Source organism: Sebastes fasciatus, chromosome 5, assembly GCF_043250625.1.
Source record: "Sebastes fasciatus isolate fSebFas1 chromosome 5, fSebFas1.pri, whole genome shotgun sequence".
Lineage (NCBI taxonomy): Eukaryota > Metazoa > Chordata > Actinopteri > Perciformes > Sebastidae > Sebastes > Sebastes fasciatus.
This window is the reverse complement of record NC_133799.1, coordinates 16,351,785-16,369,277: the sequence shown is the minus strand read 5'-3', so window position 1 is coordinate 16,369,277 and position 17,493 is coordinate 16,351,785. Positions and strand designations below refer to the sequence as shown.

The 17,493-nt window shown below is 40.5% G+C and overlaps 1 protein-coding gene across 4 annotated transcripts in view; it reads right to left on the bottom strand.

Moving 5' to 3' along the window:
* Positions 1-17,024, bottom strand: part of zfr2 (zinc finger RNA binding protein 2) — a 28,056-nt gene extending 11,032 nt beyond the window's left edge. The window contains exons 1-13 of one of the 4 annotated variants that reach the window (XM_074635329.1): positions 16,866-17,024; positions 9,980-10,235; positions 9,663-9,780; positions 7,959-8,180; positions 6,354-6,688; positions 5,857-6,045; positions 5,380-5,617; positions 4,903-5,084; positions 4,017-4,136; positions 3,371-3,534; positions 1,440-1,566; positions 1,127-1,332; positions 41-209 (exon numbers count right to left, since the gene is read on the bottom strand). In XM_074635329.1, the coding sequence (XP_074491430.1) occupies positions 41-209; positions 1,127-1,332; positions 1,440-1,566; positions 3,371-3,534; positions 4,017-4,136; positions 4,903-5,084; positions 5,380-5,617; positions 5,857-6,045; positions 6,354-6,688; positions 7,959-8,180; positions 9,663-9,780; positions 9,980-10,235; positions 16,866-16,918 (2,379 nt within the window). In that variant the 5' untranslated portion in view covers positions 16,919-17,024. The remainder of the gene's footprint in view (positions 1-40; positions 210-1,126; positions 1,333-1,439; positions 1,567-3,370; positions 3,535-4,016; positions 4,137-4,902; positions 5,085-5,379; positions 5,618-5,856; positions 6,046-6,353; positions 6,689-7,958; positions 8,181-9,662; positions 9,781-9,979; positions 10,236-16,865) is intronic. The other 3 variants (XM_074635331.1, XM_074635330.1, XM_074635332.1) reach the window with 3 other exon arrangements.
* Between the last annotated feature and the right edge of the window lie 469 nt (positions 17,025-17,493).

The window sequence follows — 17,493 nt, the reverse complement described above, 5'->3', positions numbered from 1 at the left end:
CTCAACCAATGTCCTAAATTAGCCGGCGACGTTTTCTTACCTCCAGTTCTTTGGGCAAATGCTTGGCGATGTTCTTCAGTAAAGAGATGGTGGGTTTCTTAGCAGTCAGCAGGATGAGCTCAACATTTCTGTCCCCACGAAGTAGCAGGCCTTTGGCCAGGATACCCACCCTCATCACGCCTTTTAGCAGCCGTCCTGAGTTCTCAGTACTGTTGAGAGAAACAAACAATTCAGCTGAAGTGGTTTCTTTTGCAGCAATGATCAAAAATAGAGACAGGGGTCATAACGCACATTTTATTTATCAATGGCTTCTATTTTTTAACCTGACCACACATCTGTAGCTCTAATGTATGCGTGTGTATTCTGAATGACATGTGGTACTTGAGATAAAGGTTGTGTTTTCAACATCATTTATAAGGTTGTAAAGTTATACTTCATGAATAAAATCCCCTTTATCCACATAACCTACATCAAAATCCCAGGCAAAGGTATGATACCATTGGCTCATCTCAACGGGGAACTGAAGAGGTTATCTATGCTCTATGCAAAGCCACTGCCTCGATCGGTTAGTTTGTTTGTGTTATTGTGTGACTTTGGTTAGTTAGGTTCACCAAAGTCAAACAACAGCACAAACTAACTAACCAATCAAGGCAGCAGTAGACCAGCAACGCCCGTGTTCTGCAAGGTAAAATTACAGTTTTTTTTCAATGGAGTCTGGTGACTTTGGCGAGAGCATAGATGGGATACAATGGCTTCAGTTCACAGTCGGAAAGGGCTGTCTGATGGCAAGGTAAAACAGTGAAAATATTATAAATATAGCCTACACTTAAAATTAAGTTGTTGTTTTTTTAGGTGGGCCTTTCTTTTAGGTGATAACAAATTATATGTTTTCCTGTCGGCTCCGTCCACAGCTGTACATTACTTTGCTTCCGTGTGGTAACGCCTGTCTGTTTCTCCAAACGGGGCGTGACGACCGTCATCTACTGTAGGTAATACACTGACTATGGATAAGTACCTCATACAACCCAACTTCAAAACACTATCCCTTTAAACTACCTTAATCCTTGTTTTTACCAACATGCCCCCCCCAAAAAAAGTGAATTATTTGCCAGATGTCACTCTTTACCCTTTATCATCTCCTCCTTCAGTAGCAGCGGTTTCAACAGCTGGTGTCTCCTTCTCCAGCAGGGAGTCTGACACTAGTTTTAGGGCTCTCTCAGAGTGGGAGACGATCCTCTGAACAGCCTGCAGCTCTTCCTCTACTGGGTAAATGGTCGAGTGTTTAGCCATGATGTGACGGTCATCAGGAGAGTCTGGCCGACGCACACACGTCTTATGAGGGAGGAGGGAATGAAGTGATTGATCACACATGGATTTAAGTCTCAGTGAAAGTTTGTTTTTAGTTTTTTCATACAAAAAACTGCAATTGCGGCTCTCACCAGTAGAGGGGGTACCGGCATACCAGGGCGGCTCATCAACGGTGGAGGAGCCATCCTGTGTCTCTGCTCCCCCCAGTACATCTGCTCCTCCTCCATCCTCCTCCAGTACATGTCCTCCTCATATCGCCTGCAAGAGAGGGGGAGGTTTTTAATGTCATCATTAAAAGTCATTTACTGCCACAGGGGAATGTTATGGCTGCAATTAACGGTACACATTAGTCCATAAAAAAAAAAGCACTTTACCAAAACATTTACTCTGAACTACTGTTGATCCTAAAAGATAATTATTATACAGAGGCTTTGTGTCAAAAGCATTGTGTTGAAGGTACTGGCATTTCCTCTTCTAACAACAATTAAAGCACAGGCCTGGTACGTCAAACATTTCAATGTGCATATTGGAAATTTAGGCCATGTTCACATTACAAGCAAATGTGGCCCAAATCAATTTTTTTTGCTCTCCTGTGACACATATCTGATTTTTTTCAGAGTAGTGTGGACACAGGAATCAGAGTTTTTCCAATCTGATCCTGGCCTCTTTCTTATGTGGTCTTAATCCGATACATATCCGATCAATGGCAATGCGACCGCTGTGAGAACGGTCATATTGGAATTCATGTGTTTTTCCATGTTGTACTTCATTGCGCAGGTGCAGATCACTCAGTGTCGGAGCAGTCCGTTGAAACTACAGAAGAAGAACCTCTCTCTCCACAGAACTAGTGTGTCAATCAGACACTTATAATGTTAGTTACCTGACTTGCCTGCCCTTTTCTATATTACTGTGCTCTTCCTCTAAACTCAACATCATGTTTCACTCAGTAGAACTCCGATTTAATAAATCAGCAGTTACAAAAATGTGTAAACTGCGTCGTTAAGGCAGATGAGCTTTATCTGGGAAACGTCACATTTATTCACTTTACATGGAGCTAAAATTTCTATCGAATTATGTTAAATCATGTTTCCCGAATGAGTTAGTGTCTGTTTATGAGTCGTAATAAATCATAAACAATTTTTGTAAAAGGAGTAGATGTTTACCGGTAAGCTCGGCTACGTTGAATTTATCAATATGTCAACAGAGGATTTCCTCCGACAGTAGGGAAACAGTTGAAGACTTTGTTTGCTTTGTCAGTCATTTTAAATTTTAATTAACTTATCAAACAGACTTTTCACAATTCACTCAGTTTATCTGATAAATTTGTCATGTTTCACAGAGCAGAACACTGATTTAATGAAATTACATGTTAATTGCGTGGATGTGCTGACTGGCGGTGTTTCGGGATGTCAAACAGTAACGTTACACATCTTACTTTAGTTTATTTAACTTAGTTCCCAGAAGAGCTGTTGAAGTTAAGTATCAGCCGAAATGAAAAGCCTTTATTTAGGAGTCATACAGCGTCATATGTTATTATTTAGGAGTATCATCTATGTAACGGAGGAACCCAAATCTGTTAAATAGAGCAATATGCTAACATTCACACTGATGTCAGATATGGGTCACTTCTAACATGAAAGTGAACAGTCGAGGCAGAAAGATCAGATCTGGGCAAAGAAAAATCAGAATTGAGCAGTAAACCCTGTAATGTGAACGTAGCCTTTCTCAATTAAGAGCGTAATCAGGGTGTACAGTTTTCATGATAAAATCCTCACAACTAATTTGATAAATATGACTTCCTCTGGCTGTTGAGAGACTGTATTTTAACATATATGCAAGAAAGCTGATGCGATTGACAAGAAAACAGGAAAAGAGTCAATAAAATGACCAAGTGTACATGCGTCAGACTAAACACCCAGCTGGCCAGCTTTAGGACTCCCCCTCTACTGATATCACCTATATGAATTTATCTTCCTCATCTTTCCATTTTTAGTCTATTCTGTGCCAACCAAGGAAATGTGCAAATGTAACATCAGAGTGTGAAGAAGTTAAGGTTACTAACTTTGGCCACGAGTCTGACCTCATCTCCATGTGCCAGCGTTGCTCATCATCTCTCTGTCTCTTCAGCACCGCCTTCTGCTTCTGCTTCTTCAGCTTGCTCTCCTGCAGCTTCCTGGCCCGGTTACTGGGCTTGATCTCCACAGGAAGCTCCGGATTCACTTTCTTCTACAGAGACGAGGACAGAAACACACGTAAAGGGAATGTAACAAGAATGTAATGAAAGTCAGTACAGATGGGAACCTGCAGATTAAATTACAAATAATCTTTTTCTTTCCATTTGGGCTTCCATCCACTCCAAGCTGGCATTTCTACCCCTCAAAACTGAGCCTTTTTTTTCTTTAAAAAAAGCAACCTTCAGAGACAAGATGAAGTCTTCCTCTCATAAGCTACTTTAAATAAAGTATTTGTATGTCTGTCAAACCAGTCCATCCATTCAACCTCACTCCTTGACAGATAACGGCTGGAATGTCGCGTTTTGTTGCGGTCCAACCTGTTTTTAGAAAACTATCTGCTGTGAACAAAACCCTGCTTCACAGTTCATGTTATCTAAAATACCAAAAAACGTTGAAAGAATGCATCTCAACCCTGTTCATTGTGTCTCTCTGGATAACCAGTCAGACAGGAATCAGCTCAGTGAACTTTCTTACCTTGTACTGGAGTCTGTGCCTTCTTCCTTTCAGGTGCATGTCTTTAGCGTTGGGGTCGTTAAAGCTGCACTCACACAGTTTACAGTGGAATCGAATCACTTTGCCGTCATCGTTACGGACCTGAAACAGACAGACAGTTGAGGTAAATACACACAATGCAGGACAACGAATGCAACATACATGATCTTTTACTGTAATTACAAGAAAAGGAAACAAATGATTTGATATAGTACTATCCAGAAGTACAGTAAACTCTTATTGGAAGACTTTTTACATACATATATATATATATATATATTTTATTTTATTGTATTTATTTATCTATGTAATTATTATTATTCTTTTTGTGTGTTTTGTTTAGCTTTTTTTTTATCCTTAATCTTTTCCTTGTTTTTATTCCTGTTATTGCTTTCTTTAATTTTATTTCTAATTTACAATCATTTTTACGTTTTCCACAATAAAATGTAAAAAGAATGACATAAGTATCAATAAAATCATATGTAAAAAATATTATAATAATCGTAGAAACTTGAAAAATAGATTTTTTGGTCTGATGCAAATACTAAAGTACAAATTTGGTTTAAAAAAATAATGAGATCAATCTTTACTGCAAGTAGAATACTTTACAGATCACAAGACAGTATTCATTTTAAGACCTTACACAAAACATCTGATACACTGTTAACTCACATGTTGTTTACTACTGTAAACAATTGAGACCTTTGAACAAAGTATATAAAAATTAAACTGTTCCTAAAATTACATCGAACCATTTTTTACTTTATAGTGCTATAACGTTTTGTAAATTTGCATAATAACCAACATATGTCAGTCCTCCAATATACTGATTGGCAGATGGACATTGTGCTTCTCATTTCCTGCTTACCTCCTCTACGTAGTCATGTCCCACTGGCTGGATGTCTCCCTGGCCTCCAGCTCTGTCACAGTCCTCATCGTCACTCTGAGGGTCCATTCTCTGAACTGACTGCTGCATGGGCTCCTCCACCACCTTGGCAGCCACCACCGCCGCTGTCACTGCAGCTGCTGGAGCACTGACATGCTTGTTGGCTATACGGCAGGAGAGATAATATAAATTAGAGAGTTCATTTAAGGAACGCTTATATGCCTCAACATCTATTTCTGGTCTAATTTCTAGTTCTAGTTCTATTCCACAGGTTAATAAATAACCATTGATAAACTACCATTCAAGATTACATCTTGAAAAGCATTTTTGTCAAGATTGAAAGGAGTAATAAAGTTTGCCGTCTTGGTATTGGAGCAGTAGTTATTCATTATCAAATGGATCAGATGAGGGAGAGAAACATCTCTAATCATCTACGTAAACAACAAACAACAAACTTACAAATGACAGTTATTTTGGAAGGAGCTGGTTTCTTGACTGGTGCCGTTTTAGCCGTGGCGTTTACTGACACCTGTTTGGGCGTCACAGTGGGAGTTGAAGTGGTTGAGACAGAGGCAGAAGTGGATGTGGAGACTGGAAGTTTCCCAGCTGTCGAGGTTGTGATAACTGGAGCCGAATTTACCAACACTGGCTCGGTGGAAGGTATAGGCTTGCCCAGCTTGGTGTGAAGTTTCACCACCTTTCCAAGAGACAGAGGGAGATACAACCATTTAAGGCTGCCGATACTTAATCCAAACCCAAATCCCTGAGGCGGGTTTTGTTCCAAGACTTGGCAGCTCACATGGAACATCACATGAGTACACCACAGTCATGTCCAATAATGAAAGCGTGTTACAACAATATATTCTACAGCTTTATTTTCTTAAACAACATTTAAACACTTGAAGATAAAGACAAAAGCATCACGGCTGTGCTAACCTTCTGGTGTTTGGCCCCACGGATATGGGCAGCGTAGGCATCCACTCCGGTGCAGGAGACGTCACATAGCTCACAGCGTAACTGAGTCTGGACCCCTCTGGGCCCGTTGCTGGCCCCCGTCTGCCCCCCAGATTTAAGGGCAGCTTCCTTTTTCTTGTGCTTCTGGCCCTCAAGGTGCTCCCGGTACGTCTGATGCAGTAAATCAAACCAGTTAGCAAGATGCAGCTTCCAAATGCATATACAAAAATAGTGTATATGCACATCTGTTACTTTTCACTGTTTTTTATTCTGTTAATGAGATAAACTCAGTATGTTTTTTTTATTTAGACATTAAAACATGTACTCTGGTTCTAAATGTTAATTTTGTAATGTGTTTGTTCCTGTTTTTTGTATTAGTTTGTGTTATTCAAAGCTCTGTAATGCACAACACAATAAAGCTTTTACGTTAAAAGCTTTCTATAAATACAATCTTCTCCCTTGTCATTATAAACTCCTACCTGAGGGCCTGCACAGCTGATCTTGCAAATGTCACAGTAATGGAGCTGGGGCTGCTTGGGAGGCCCTTTGGGCTTCTGCAGCTTGCTCTGGTGAAACGTGGGCTTTTTGTAGGTGTTTACAGTCGGAGCTGTCACCATGTTGCTGCCCGAGTTGCTCCAGGAAGAGCTCGTCAGTTGCTTAGGTGGCGGCTGGATGGGGGGCTGGGGCTGTTGCGGCTGCTGGGGCTGCTGAGGTGGAGGCTGCGGCTGGGTGAGAGTCTGCTGGGCCGGCTGGTAATAGGAGGGGGTGGATGTGGAGGTGTAGCCAGTTGAGTCATAACTGGGGTAGCTAATGCCTGAGGAAAAGGAGGAAAAAGAGTGAGGACAGAAAAGCATACAAGATATGGGTCACTTATCAGTCAGCAGTCATGCAAGAAATAAGCGGCACTGCAATTTCACCAGCATCCAGAGGTCTAACAAGACGGACAAAGCCAATCCCCAAATTGTCTTTGACACGTGTCAAAACAGGTAATAAGAGGCTTAGCTTGAATTAGCAGCAAGGTATTAACGTTTGTATACACCTGTCCCTGCCACTCAGAATCAGCTCACACCTTTGTTCTCCATCACAGACGCTCTCGGACTCTCTTGGGTTTAGAAATTTCTCATCCAACTAAACATCTGTGACACAAGGCGAATACTTGATAATCACAAGAATCAGCTAGCACTTATTACTCAAGCCCAATATGCAGTCATTCACTAAAGGCAGAGTTAGCGGTTAGTTCCCAAGCTACAGTAGTTTACCAACTAGCACTGCGAGCAGTCACTATGTCACCAAGCATCTAGAAACAAATATTTTACAAAGACGCACTGATGAATTTCGCTGTGACACTTTCTTGTATGATCAGACCTTAAAGGTACAGTGTGTAGGATTTGGCGGCATCTAGTGGTGTGGTTGCAAATTGCAACCAGCTGCGTACCCCTTCCCATACTCTTCCCCTTCCAAGACTGTGGTAAGGTGAGCTGGCGAGTGCAATACCGTGGTGACGCTGTTTGCCTTGCTCAGAAGCCAATCCTTACCATAATAACACTTTAGGAGCAACGGATGTCAGACGACGGCTGGCGGTACCACGGTTTCACAAGCCTGTCGGAGAACTACGGTGACCTTCAGGTAATGTAAAAACATGAAAGGCTCTCTCTAGAGACAGTGTTTGGTTTGACCGTTCTGGGTTACTGTAGAAATATGGCGGAGCAACATGGCGGACTCCGTGAAGAGGACCTGCTCCCTATGTAGATGTGAAGGGCTCATTCTAAGTAGGCATAAAAGTTTGCATAAAAACACACAATTCAAATGAGTAGGAAATAAATGATTGTATTTTTATGTAAATCTTTGTTTTGATTAAAAAAACTTAGCATTTGTAGTTTTAATTATGTATTATAAGCTGCTTAGAGCTAGTGTTAGGAAGTTTAACAGGTCATAATTCCCTCTCCTATATTTATTTTATATCGCTGTGAAAACTTCTCCTTCAAACTGTATTTATTCAAGTTTCTCGCAAGCATATTGTGCACAAATATTTCCTTTAGGGATGACTTAAGTTCTTTCTTATCTTATCTCTTGTCTTATGTTACCTGAGTAGGTGGTGGCGGAAACAGTGGAGCCGAAGGAGGAGCCGAGGGTGTAGGATGAGATGGGTGTGGGCGGCTGCTGGACACTGGTGGACACTGGGTAGATGTTGTAGCTGGTGGACACAGAGGGGGCCAGAGGCTTCAGGGCCGTTACCTGCCTCTGGGGAGGAGGAGGCTGGCTGTACACGGTGGAGGGGGCTGGGCTGTAAGCGCTCTTTACTCCTACTGATACAGGAAAGGGTGGGGGGCAAAGAGGAGAGAGGGGAGTAGAGGTGAAAAGGAAGGGTATTAAAAGAGATCTGAAGCATCCATCGCTTCCTCTGGGACTGCCTGTCAGAGAGTTTTTGGCAGTGCAGGAAGGATCCTCATTTCACCAGCAAATGAGCTGCAGACACATTCCTCATGCAGTAGATCACATCACATCATCAAATGTGAATAAGAGTAAATCACACCAGGACTGATGACCCACAAATCCCTGAGCAAGACTGAGGTATGTGTCAGTGTCCTACACACACACACACACACACACACACACACACACACACACACACACACACACACACACACACACACACACACACACACACACACACACACACACACACACACACACACACACACACACACACACACACACACACACACACACACACACACACACACACACACACACACACACACACACACACACACACACACACACACACACACACACACACACACACACACATCAATAATCTCATTACTATTCAGCCGGTATATAACCCGAAAAGCCAACCAATAATACCTGCCATGCTGATATATCAGTCAGGCTCTATTGTCAAGTCTACATTACCCACAATGCAACTCAACCATCGACCTTTTCGGTGCCTTCAAATGAAACTCGTGAGCTCATGTTTACAACATGGGAAGTAGTGTACACAATTTGGTTGGCTTCAAGTGGTTAAGTCGTGAGAACATCGCTGCTAAGCAACGGCATTATTAACGTCACTGTCGGCGTCCAGAAGACACAGAAGCTAACAAGTTAGCAAGCGGGTAACATAATGCAGTAAATACAAAGGCATAATGACAGAGGAAATAGATGAGGCCGTTGGGAATATCAACGTTTTTCTCAGATATATTATAAAATTACGAAGAAAAACAATATACAACTAAAGTGACAATATATTCACTTATTATGCACCAAAAAATGAATTTCCATGGCCTCCGCCATTTCTGACAACGTCAACAAACATGTCACAAGAGGAGGGCGTTCATATGGACTCTTCTCGTGAACAAGATAAACACATTTGAAGGCACCATTTGATCAGAGATTTGGGTGTGTTATGCTTGTAGCGGCTAATGTAACCTTGAGCCGCTAGACTCAATCAGGGATGAGGAGCGGACTACAGAGGTCTGGTAAGATCAGTTCTGTTTAACTCAACACCTCCAGGTTTTTTTTTTATTTTCAAACTTGCAGTCTTCAGCCCCAACCAACGCTGACTCAAGTGACATCATTCGAGGCAATTTATCAGATTACGTGCCGCTCCCTATGAATTCACAAAAGGGTTTATACAACTTTTTTCACATATGCAGCAGTATTCCTCAACGGCTGTAAACAGACTTTGATGTCTAAAATCGGTTCTTCTTTAATATTGAATAATCGCTCAGCCCTCAAAATGATTGAAAGTTTGGACGCAACATGAGGGTAAAAATAAACTGACTCACCAGTCTGGTAGTAATTCTCTGTGGGTGTCCTCTGAGCCGGAGCTATACTTGTCTGGTAGTACTGTTTATTGTCATAGGTAGTCACGGCTGCAGGACGCCCGTAGCTGTAGTTGTCCTGCTGCGGTTTACAAGAGAGCATTTCATTCAATGGGAAAGCAGCACATTATAGTTCATAACTGCAGCACGATTAAAAAGTACATATCATATCTTAGTGGCTAAAAGTGACATTGTATGACCCAGAACAAAAGCCTTTACATAACATCCAATGTGACCTCATCGTGCTAAAGGAAATTGAGAAGCAGCAGAAAGCGACTGACCGTTTCCGAGTATACTTGGTACGTTTGTGGGGTGGTAGTGGGCTGCGGGGGTGCAGGGGTGCCTGGCTGCCGGTAGGTATAGTCAGGGGGAGCCTGGTGGGTCTGATAGGTAGGGTAAGGGGCAGTGACCACAGGTCGGGCTGCCTGGACCGGAGCTGGGGAGTAGGATGCAGTCACTGCATGAGCCACAGCTGGAGCCTGCTGGACGCTGTAACTGGCTGTAGAGGGATGGGAGTAGGCCGGGGGAGGCTGGGTACTGAAGGAGACGAGAGGGAAGCAAGAAGGTAAACTTTAACACTGCTTTCAGAGGACATCTTTATGAACATTAAAATTCAGAGACATGTCTACTTGAGGCTTTACTATTGGGTAAAGCGGTTAGAAGTGCAAGAATATATTACCTATGTATACCAGAAGTTTAGTAGTCGATACCAATACCAGTGAAATTCCACAATTCTCAATACCCAATTCGATACCACGGCAGAAAAATAAAGTAAACAATAAATCCCATGTACTTCAACATCCACTCCTTTATTACCATTTGCATACTTGTTTTTGTTAGGAAGTTAAACAGGTCATAATTCCCTCTCTATTATTTATTTTATAAACATCTCCTTCAAACAACTGGATTTATTTAAGTTTCTCGCCAAGATTACATTTGAACACATCATGATAACGTTAGAAGTTACCTTCACCCAATACTCATCTTTACCGAATAGCATCATAATGTAAATCAATGGCACCTCACGTGTTGAACTCGATACAGCATAGTATCCCGTTATTTTGCGTGGCAATATTGTATTTATACACAGAAGTCAAGTATCGATCTTTTATTCTATAACATTATTCTTAACAATTCGAGGGCCCATCCCGGTCGCTATTCTATTTCTGCTGGCTTGTTGGGAAGAACGCTAAATGATGCTCCAAAGTTACACAAAATTTTGGCAAGGAAAAACTGGCATGACTATTTTCAAAGGGGTCCCTTGACCTCTTACCTCAAGATATGTGAATGAAAACTCTGAGATGAACAGAGTGAAACTGTATCTTATTAGATAAAACAGATGTTGAAAAACTGCACAATTTGCAGTTTAAAAAAAAGTAATACATTGAAATATATCTTATCACAATACTCAGCATATCGCAGGGCTCTAGACTAACTTTTCCACTGGTAGCACTAGTGCTACCAACTTTCTCAGCTGGTCGCACAAGCACATGATTTGGTCGCACCCTTTTTTTTGGGTAACAGTATGGTATTAATCAATGACCTTGCATGCTAATAAATAGTTGTCTTAATTAACATACCCCAGTGAAACATTGACAATGCCTCGGAACTTGATATTTGCAAAATATTTTAACTAACAAGTTTAGAGTTGCCTGCAACGGACGGACCACATTGCCTACAATAAACACACAGCATAGCACTCCCCTTGTACCGCAACCACGGGTACTGTGTTAGCCATTGTGGCTGAAAGTGCTACTTCTTTTTCTTCACCTGTTTGTCAGCCAGTCTCTCCGTGCCTGTTGCACATTCATCATCGGTGGTGTCTGAGTCGGCACCTCTGTTAGACTCTCCCTCACCACCAGCTTACTCCTTCTCTCCTCATTTGTTTTTTTAAAATAATCAACGATATACTGCTTCATAAAAACATAATTATTAATTGTGATTATTTAAATATAATATGTATAATCATAGTACCCTTTCTATTATCTATTTTATATTGCTATGAAAAAAAATAGCATTTGGTCGAAAAACAAGATTTTGCATTGGGCCCCCAGAAAGTTAGGACCGGCCCTGCTAGCTGCGCTCTAAAGTTGGAGGAGCTGCAGGAGATGCTGCCGTCATGAGGAGAGACGCAGCATGTTGGTACGGACACAATTCATTCATTGCAGCCTTGATACCCAAAGGGGACAAAGAGAGGAGTAAGTAAGTAAATAAGTGGTTTACATCAGTAACATGATTTGATTTGTGGCGGAGTTTTGACTCCTCGTTAACATAACGTTATCACTCACTGTGATTGCAAACGTCGGCTGCTGGCTCGTTAGTGAGCGTTAACTGGTAACGTTACCGTTAACATCCAACAGTCTAACGTTAGCTAACTGTAACGTTACTGGTAACTACTAGAAAGTTTAACTCACTGACTTGAGAATAATTCCCCGTTGACACTGCAACTGTCCTCACATCAGAGGCCGGCGGTATATGTTGTGTGTGTGTGTGTGTGTGTGTGTGTGTGTGTGTAGGTGCGGGACGGATCAGGCGCATACAGTGTGTCTGTGTGTGTGTTTATGTTGTCACGGAGGTTTAATCATAACGGTGCGCTACACAAAACGTGCAGTCATTTTCATCATCGTAGGTTTCCACAGAACAGAGGAGAGTGCAGGAGGGGAGAGAGAGGCTGCGCCAGTGAGGAACAAAAAGCACTGCTTTCATCTGCAATATTCAACACTCTTACCGTGTTACCAAAATAGTAATGATCATGCACTCGCAAAATGCGACTAGGTAAAAATTTTACTCGCACACTCCCAAAAAAAGGTTGCATATGCGATCATTTTGGTCGCAGTCTAGAGCCCTGTATCGCAAAATGTTTAAAATCCATAATATCATATCGTGGGGCCTCTGGTGATTCCCACCCCTACGTCATAGCAAACACAACTTCCTTCAAATATATGTATATTTTAACAAGATTAAGAGTCTTCTACTTAAAAAGAGTTGTGCTTTGAGCTAAATGCTAATGTCTGCAAGCTAAAATGTCCCCATTCATTCTGAGGGGGCATGAATGTCGGTGCTCTGTACTGAATTTCATGGCAATCCATCCAATAGCTGTTGAGATAAATCACTTATAACCACAAATGTTAACATCATGGTGACGCTAGAGGAAAAGTCAAGGAAGTCAGTAGGATTCATCATCTGGGCACCATGAATATCTGTAAAAAATGTCATGTAAATCCATCTGATAGTTGTTGAGATATTTCAGTCTGGACTAAAGTGGTGGACCGACCAACCGACTGATAACAAACCAGCAGATCAACATGACTCATGCCGATAGCATGGCTAAAAACAAGCGATAAAAATAGGTAGACAAATTAAATGCTACACGTCAACACCCCATCAAAATTAATTAATCGTGGAGGACAAAATTATGATCACTAATATTTTATGATTGACTGAGCAGCACTGCATTGACCTCTGATTAATTTTCATCAGCATACAGAGACAACTCAACAACAGCCGTGGCAACAACATCAGTACCTGATGATATCAGCATCTTTATTAAGCTTTCAGTGTCTGGATGAACAAGAACATGAGGGCTAAAATTAAATGACTTCTTAAGGTCATACAATAGCACAGACTCAAAATGCTGTGAGAGTAATCATAACACCATGTTATCTCATAAAATATATACTGGATCCGGTCCACGTAAAAAAACAGTTGCACATTAAAATGTATACAGGTAGCTGTATACAAACTAACAAAGAGTACTAAGAAGGGATTTGGAAAAACCCATTTTTCCCAAAGTTGACTAGTCTGTGCATTGTCCATTGAGTATCTTAATGGTTCCTCTATATAATCACCAGTTCATTATCTCACTGTGGGAAAGAATTTCCAAGATCTAATTATGTAAGTGCCACATGGCATGTCATGAATCAGATATTTCACCAAAAATAAACAGGAAAACTAGGGCTGTCAAAGTTAACGCAATAAAAACGTGTTAACGCAAATTCATTTAAACACTGCTAATTTCTTTAACACATTAACGCTACTTGTGATTTTTAGGTTGTAGCAGGCTCAGTTTTAAAGCTGGAATGAATACTGGCATCATATGAAACTGGAAAACATGTCATATATCATCATCATGTGTCATAAATAACGCTCCAAACTTTTGCTAAATTTTGGCGAGGAGAAACTTGCATGGCCATTTTCAAAGGAGTCCCTTGACCTCTGACCTCAAGATATGTGAATGAAAATTAGTTCTATGGGTACCCGCGAGTCTCCCCTTTATAGACATGCCCACTTTATGATAATCACATAGAGTTTGGGGCAAGTCATAGTCAAGTCAGCACACTGACAAACTGACAGCTGTTGTTGCCTGTTCGGATTGAGTTTGCCATGTTATGATTTGAGCATATTTTTTATGCTAAATGCAGTATTGTGAGGGTTTCTGGACAATATTTGTCAATGTTTCATATTGTTAATTGATTTAAAATAATAAATATTTACATACATTTGCATAAAGCAGCATATCTGCCTACTTCCATGTTGATAAGAGTATTAAATACTTGACAAACCCTTTGAGGTACATTTTGAACAGATGAAAAATGTGCAAGTAATTTGTGATTAATCGCAATGAAATATTTTAATCGATAGACAGCCCTAAGGAAAACAAATCAAGTTTGGTTGAATGCTTGGCTGTTAACCTACTTGTTGACTGCTATCAAAACTGCAATCAGAATGCCTCAGTCAGTGTTAAATATTTAAAGTTTTTTCAGGGCTCCAAACTAAAGCTTTATATTGGTTGCACTGCTGTTCCTAACTTTTTCATTTTTTTTTCATTTGAATACATCAGCACACTGAATTTGACTGATGTCCTATTTGAATTTTTCAACTTGAAATTTTGGATCTGAATTTGAGAACACTGAAAAATAACATTTTCAAATTCAGCTTCATTCATGTATTCAAATCCATATGTTTTTTTAAGTAAAATATTCATTGGTGTTTAAATATCAATATTAACTATTCAGTGGCTGTTCAAATTCTTATGTCTCATAGTTGCTTGCAGAATAGTCAACTCCTGATTGTCAGGTTAGTTGGCTTAAGTGCTAGTCAAGAACAAACAAAACAATATCAGACAAAACAGGAAACCTTCAGAAACTGCAGTGAATGATAATTAAAGGTCCCATATTGTCAAAAGTGAGATTTTGGGCATTGGGATTAAACGTGAAATATTGCCAAACAGGTGCGTTTGCTTTTCACTTCAACAATAAATCCTCTGCCTCCTGCTCCTACTACTCTGAGCTGACGGACCAGTTGCGTTCACGGTCAGTATGTAGTGTCCGTCGTCTGACTATAGATTGATAACATGGCGCTGATACGCCAAAATAAACCAAACGGGTCAATTCTTTTTATTTACTACTTAAAGGCTACATGCCTCTGTTTTTGTAATGTTCAAATGTTTTTAATAAAAGAGTACGTGTTGAGTTACATGGGATTTATTGTTGTTTTGTTTTGTTTTGACCGTGGTATCGAATTTGGTATCGAGAATTGTGGAAATTCACTGGTATTGGTATCGACTACTAGATTTCTAGTACCGTGACAGCCCTAATACAGGTATATTCAGACAGACAGTATGAGGAAAAATAACGTGATTTTTGAACATTAATGCATGTAAACATGTTCTAGTAGAAACACAAAACACAAACATGAACCTGAAAATGAGCATGATATGTCCCCTTTAAATGACTAATATGATAATTATATATCTGTCAAACTGACAGCCTGAATGATTTAACCTGTCACACAAACCTGCAATCAATGCTATTAAAGAGATATTCTTTTTATTTATTACTTAAAGGCTACATGCCTCTGTTTTTTGTAATGTTCAAATGTTTTTAATAAAAGAGTATGTGTTGATTTACATGTGATTTACTGTTGTTGTTTTTTACCATGGTATCGAATTTGGTATCGAGAATCGTGGAAATTCACTGGTATTGGTATCGACTACTAGATTTCTGGTACCGTGACATCCCTAATACAGGTATATTCAGAGCAGAGCCACCCAGAGCACATGTGATCACCCGGTGGGTCTGCTGAAGGGATTCACTCAACATGTTCACACCAACATCAGTTTAGCATTGGGTCCTAATGCTGTCAAAAAAAACACAATATCCTTTATCAGTTCAAGTTCAACTACAAAAAGAAATGAAAAACTGGAGTTGCCAGATTTCCAACAGTGATTTATTAGCGGCCGATAGAGGAAAACTGATCTGAGTCTTAAAATGCAGAAAGAGTCAGCTCCTCCTGTTTGCTAGATCTCACCTCCTCTCCTTAAGATGAATTTCCTCTCAAATCCAAAGCACTTGCAGACCAACTACACAGCAACTCTTGGGCCCCTTACCTTTACCCCTGAACCTTTGCAAATAACGCATATTTCCACTTTGTGACCAAATGTTTGTATGAGAAAAATAATGTGATTTTTGAACATGACAGTATGTAAACATGTTCTAGTAGGAACCCAAAATACAAACATGAACCTGGAAATGAGCATAATATGTCTCCTTTAAATATCTAAATGCTAATTATATATCTGTCAAACTGACAGGCTGAATGCTTTACCTGTCACACAAACCTGCAACCCATGCTATTAAAGAGATGTGCTGATTAAATGTTCCTTTTGTAGCAGCATGTCGTTGTTATTCCACATATAACAAGGAGCACACTTTCAGTTACCTTCTACAGCTAGACCTCTTAATCCTAACCGCCGGCCAAAATACCAGCCGTTACAGCGGTTAGATAAACCAACAGCAAGACGCTGGCTATAAATGACATTTTATTTGACGTTAAAGTATTTAAACTGGTCACGTATTGACTCGTCAACATGCTAAAGATGACCATACTGTTGGTTCACCTAATGTCAAGCAGCGAGTCGGCTGGGAAGAGAGCTGGCCTGCGAACTCAGCTAGCTAACCGTCAGCTAACCGTCAGCTAACTGTCAGCCAGCCGTTAGCTGACGGTTAGCTGACCGTTACTAGCTAACCGTTACTAGCATGTCAAGCTAGCTTAGCTGTGTTAGCCCCGTCTCACCAAACCCACCAACCACCGAACGTAACACATCGGCGCTGATGATAAATGTCACTCATAACACACGCTGACATTAACCTGCATCGCTTGAATTACCTGTATTGCGGACCGGCACCATGTGTGAAGCCGAAATAATTGCTTGCAGCCATCTTGGCATCTCCAGTAGAGTACAGTAACCGAGCAGACAGACAGCGGTGAGAAGAAGCCTGGAACTCACCGGCAAGATAGTTCACCCCCTCTACTGCAGCCAATGGGAACACCTCTCTGCTGCTACACCGGAACTGCGTCAGACATACACGTAATGTACACACACTTAGTGAGATGTTAATGAAAGCATAGCGAGAAAATGTTGTGAAAATGTATAATTTCAGTTAATTTACCGTAAACATTTTTTTTGTTGCATAAATTGGTTTTCACAATTTGTTCTTAGCAGCATAAAAAAAAGAAAATTTATCTGTGAAAAGGATTTTTTTTTTCTTGTAAGTTAGCTATACAAGAACAAAGAGTGATCATCCTCTTTTTTTCTCCTTTTTCTGTTCTTCTTTCCTTGTCATTGTAATACTCCTAACTTTTTAGTGTTTCTTTAAATCATATATCTGTGTTTCACTATGATCCCACACCTTGACTCACACTTACAAGCAAAAAAACCTTAATTTTCACAGATCATTTTTCCATTTGTTTATACTGCGCATGCGAGACGCAGTTAAGAGCAAATTGTGAAAAA